Source organism: Pinus tabuliformis, chromosome 4_2 (genome assembly GCF_031772625.1).
Source record: "Pinus tabuliformis cultivar Carrire ecotype Pingquan chromosome 4_2, CPIR1, whole genome shotgun sequence".
NCBI classification, from domain to species: domain Eukaryota; kingdom Viridiplantae; phylum Streptophyta; class Pinopsida; order Pinales; family Pinaceae; genus Pinus; species Pinus tabuliformis.
In genome coordinates this window covers 701,893,153-701,897,811 of record NC_142304.1, presented here as the reverse complement: position 1 = coordinate 701,897,811, position 4,659 = coordinate 701,893,153, and the positions used below count along the sequence as shown (strand labels likewise).

General features: G+C 36.6%; 1 protein-coding gene across 1 annotated transcript; it reads left to right on the top strand.

Annotated features, from left to right (window-relative positions):
• Positions 1-1,275: 1,275 nt before the first annotated feature.
• LOC149171433 (SKP1-like protein 3) lies at positions 1,276-1,745 on the top strand. Its single transcript, XM_089425978.1, has 2 exons — positions 1,276-1,563; positions 1,665-1,745. Exons 1-2 carry the CDS (start codon positions 1,276-1,278, stop codon positions 1,743-1,745), a joined length of 369 nt encoding a protein of 122 aa, XP_089282104.1.
• The last annotated feature ends 2,914 nt before the right edge of the window (positions 1,746-4,659 follow it).

Genomic DNA, 4,659 nt, shown 5'->3' with positions numbered 1-4,659 from the left:
TCATGAGAGTAGGACCATTACTAAAATAATGAGAGTCCAGGGGAGACCCGAGAGCCACTATGTGAGCATGAGAGGATGGAAATTGCTGAACCAAAGGAGGATGGCTACGTTGACCCTCCAATTTCAAGAAGTCCAATGCATACTTAGATACAGGCCAACTGAAGAGTGTGTGGATGCAATCTGGAGTGCACGCATGGCGACCATAAACAGGTGAGAGAGAAACACTAAGCATACCTAACATCAATAATAAATCTTCAGAACTGGTCATCAGGTCCAGAGACAGGCTTAAAGAAGGACGCATATGAGCCATGACGCTAACTTCGGCCATCTCCATCAAAGTAAGCCTCTTTGTGCAATAATAAGGTGACATGATGAACCAATGAGGGATGACGTATGATAACAGGAGCAAGTAAATGATTCCATCTCGTGAGTATAAATATGAGCGTGCTGGCCTGTATGAGGGTTGAAGCTATGGGCCAAGTGGCCACCTATTCCACCTGTGTTCAACATGACAAGGACAATTGTCTGGAGCCAACACGCATTGTAGGGGTTCTTAATATTAATGTTAATGTTATTAATATCGTTGATATTCATAATAACATTAGTATATTATAATAATGCCCCTAGCTCATGGAATGCTTCCATTCAAAGCTATGAAACCCGCCCCTTCTGGTTTGTTGGGGTATTTGGTTAGGAAGGAACCAAAATATTTTTCAAGATAAGGTATCAAACTGGAATCTTACATGTTCCCACATAGTGGCACTTTATAACTTGATCCCTGAGGATGAACTGAAACAGAATCACTGGAACAATAACGCAGAAATCATCGACAAGGCTTACCCTTTGGTGTATTTTGATGCATTTGCTCAACAAGATGGTTGTGGTAGAGGATTAGTTTTGTATTTAAATGAAGATCATCATTACAAGATGAAGTTGGGTTTAAGGAGAGGCACAAATAAATATGCATAACTTAATAGCCTTAGACTTCTTATTTTTTCCCTTGCGAAAAGATGTCAGCAACTGCAGATATTTGGTGACTCTAAACTAGTCATAAATTCGTTCAACGCACACACTCAGAAAAAGGTCGGTGAAAAAACTTTGATATATATATATATATATATATTACCTATTTCTAAATGTTTTATATTTCTTGTCAACTGCACATTAATAGCTGGCGTTAATTTGTATTTCTACCCTTTGACTTGGGACGTTGATTTTTATTTCTACCCTTTGACTTCCGACACAGGACCTGAGTTGGTTTAAGCGGAACGATCAATGGAAAACGATATGGTCAACACAATGGCACTGGAAACGGCTGACGGAGAAATTTTTCGGGTGGGTAGAGAAATTGCAATGGAGTCGAAGGTGATAAAGAATATGGCAGAATTCATCGATATATCTCATGCAACTGTGCATGTTTATGTATCCACTCCAATATTGGAAAAGGTGATCCAATACTATGACTATCATTTACACAACTCAACTCAAACCTCACGTGAAATTAAAGAGTGGGATGACAATTTTATCAGCGTGGACATATCAACACTGCGGGATATGATAAAGGTAATGTTATCATAAAAATAATGTGAAGTATTATCTTTTTAAAAGTCAATAAGTAATGTAATTGAATGCTGGTTGATATGCTTTATATTATGTTACTGCAGGCAGCAGATTTTCTTGCTATGCAGAGTCTTTTGGATTTGTCAAGTGAGAAATTGGAAAGAGAAATCCTTGCAAGGCCATAGATCGAGAGTGATGAATTTTTTATATAAAAATAATTAAATCAAAGAAAATTTGTATTTAGTTAGATTGATATTTTTTTAGGAGTAGTTTTTAAGTTTGATATTTTGGAGTTTTTGGTGGATTTCTGGTGGGAATCTGGCCAAAATTTTGATGGCCAAATCTTGATTTGTGTTGTTTAAACTTGTTTTTTTACTACATATATAGATTCAACACCTTCAAAAATCTTTAAGACACTTCTATTCTGAATAGCCCAGTTGTCAAACTTGTGATATTAATGAAGCCTAAAACTTTCCAAAGAGTCTCATTTAAAACTACTTATTATCTTTTTATATTATATTCCTTCATATTGTTTTTAGTGAATTTAAAACATGATTTATATTATTTTATAAAATAACAAATTATATTATTATATAATTCTAACTGTTTTATCTTATAAAATTATTTATATTTATTAGTTTCTTTTCACCTATAAATTAAATTTAGATAAATATTTTCAGTAATGTTGTTATTTATAATAACTTCAGACAATAAATATCAAAATGTTAATTTAAGTTGTTATTCACAAATTTTAGGAAATGATTTATTTTATTTGATTAATTTACTATTTTGAAATCAATCATTCAATTTTTTGGAACTGTTTCCTTTTCTTTCTCTGACACGTAACTCATTTAACAAGAAATCAATTTATATTTTCTAATTTTATTCAATTAAATTATTATTATTATGTATTATTAATTTGAATACTAATTTAAATATTCTTATATAATATTATTAATAATATTAATATCAATAATAACATTTATGTATATCTATATTTACGGGACATTTAATGTATATCACTTGTACAACAGGTTGTGAGCACGATCTAAGAAAAAATACTTCCGCATAGGATTCAAAAAAAGTGTTTGACGAAAATTGTCAACACCAATAAACCATTGAAATCGGCAGTAGAGAAAATATAGTTGAGACAAAACATTGATTTTATTTTTAAATGAAGGGGAGAGGGCCCTTTAAGAGTGATAAGTAGGCGAAGTTGTTGTCCTCTCTGAAGAATATGAGGTCCCTTTGTTGACTTGTGCACTTCAACCCCACCATACTCTAGACAATTGTGGTTCTGGCCTATCAAAGCAGTCATGCAAGACTTTTTGCAGAAGGCCCCTTATCCACTTCAACACAATATTGCACTGTGGCTCTTAAGAATTTACAATCAATTCAAGAATAGGACTATAATTCCATAGCAGAGAACATTTGTCAAAAGGGTCAAGTATCTATCCAGGTAGTTGGGACATTGGGGTACATGCCTCCAGAATATTTTAATGGATAGATTGCTACGAAGCAGGTTGATGTTTACAACATTGTAATGTTGATGATGGAGATTATCAGTGGAAGGAAGCCTAACCTTTCTAGCCAGGTTCCTTTGACTCTTGTCTCTGACATTTGGGTCCATATATTACCTGCTTGCACATACCCACATCCACAGGTAGTTGGTCTTGAATTATCTATAACTTTAATCATTGTATCATTTACGAGTTGCTATTAGAGATATAGTTCAATGGAGAGTGTTGGAGAGGTAAATCCCCTCTGCGGACAGAGGCGATCCCACTAGCTCGAAATAGGTCTAGCAACAATCAATTCACGCTACCGTGCAAGTTCCTAGTTGCAAATCGAAAGTGGATTATGAGAACCAACCTGGAGTCCAACGCTAATGTCGAAGAAGAGTTGATACTCCCATTTCCTTGCTTCAGCAGGTCACGATCCTCACGATCCCCGCGAATGGATACCTGCACATGCAAAGAACGAAGCGAATACGAGCATAAAATCCACTAAAATACAACTATATATCAGTCAGAAAGGAAATAGATCAAACATTATCATATTGAACAGTAAGATCGGAACCATAATGATAGTCGTTTATTAATGAATAATCAACAGAGAAAGATACAACCAAGGTTCTGACGTTGAACCTCTCCTCTGGCTGGGCGAGCAGCTATGTATGTCTTGCAACAGACCTCTCTCTCAGACTTCCGGCAGCATAACCTCCCTATGCTTCAAGACTCTTACTATCACTCAAGACAAGCGTTATCACAACTAGCATTACTCAAAAACTAGCTTGTCAAATGCATGAGGAAGATACAATGCATCAGGACACCCATTATGGATTGGCATTATCTCCAAAAAGCCGCTGTGGATAGATGTCAAGGATAGATGATGACTCTCGACATCTAGAAGATGAGCTTTATCCTCAAAAGACTTCATGACTTGAAGGGAAAAAACATCTAAGCGCGCGTTTTGTCAAAAATCTTTACCAAACTTGGTTGGCGCGGGTGCTGTTCTAAGACAGAGCACCAATGGTCGCACCCTCTTTTGAGGATCTCATTGATTGGCGTGGGTAGTACATTGTGGACCCGCACTAATGGAAAAAGGGCACTTTTCATAGATATTTTGCAGGAGGTGTCTTCAGGGAACATGAAGTACATACTTAAGGGAACATGATGCAAGTGTTTTTAGGTTATGTCACTGCTCACAGGTCTCGGAATGCGTGATCCAAAGTACAGAAACAGGGGTAATAGGGACGGTGACCAATGGTGACAAATTACTGTGTAACAGATGCCCCCTAAAGTATGAGGCCCGAGAGAGAGAGAGGGGTGAAATGCTTTACAAGAACACATGTAGCTGCCGCCGAGAATTTGCATTGAGAGATACAACTGATAGCTCAAGTACATGATGTATGTGGTATGGTCGCAACCATCCATAAGAGAGTACATAATAATCTAGATCCATAGTATGGACGCAGCCATCTGGTTAGGATCAATGAATCGACTCAGGTATGGTCGCAGCCATCCAGTGAATGAGTCATGTATCAAGAATCACGCCTGGATTGCAACAGACACAATCCAGGGTCTTACGCTCCATCTC

Excerpts from the sequence above, each read along its gene's own strand:
- LOC149171433 (XM_089425978.1), top strand. The coding sequence starts at position 1,276 with ATGGAAAACGATATGGTCAACACAATGGCACTGGAAACGGCTGACGGA. Across the intron at positions 1,564-1,664 it reads CACTGCGGGATATGATAAAG|GCAGCAGATTTTCTTGCTAT; the intron begins GTAATGTTATCA and ends ATGTTACTGCAG.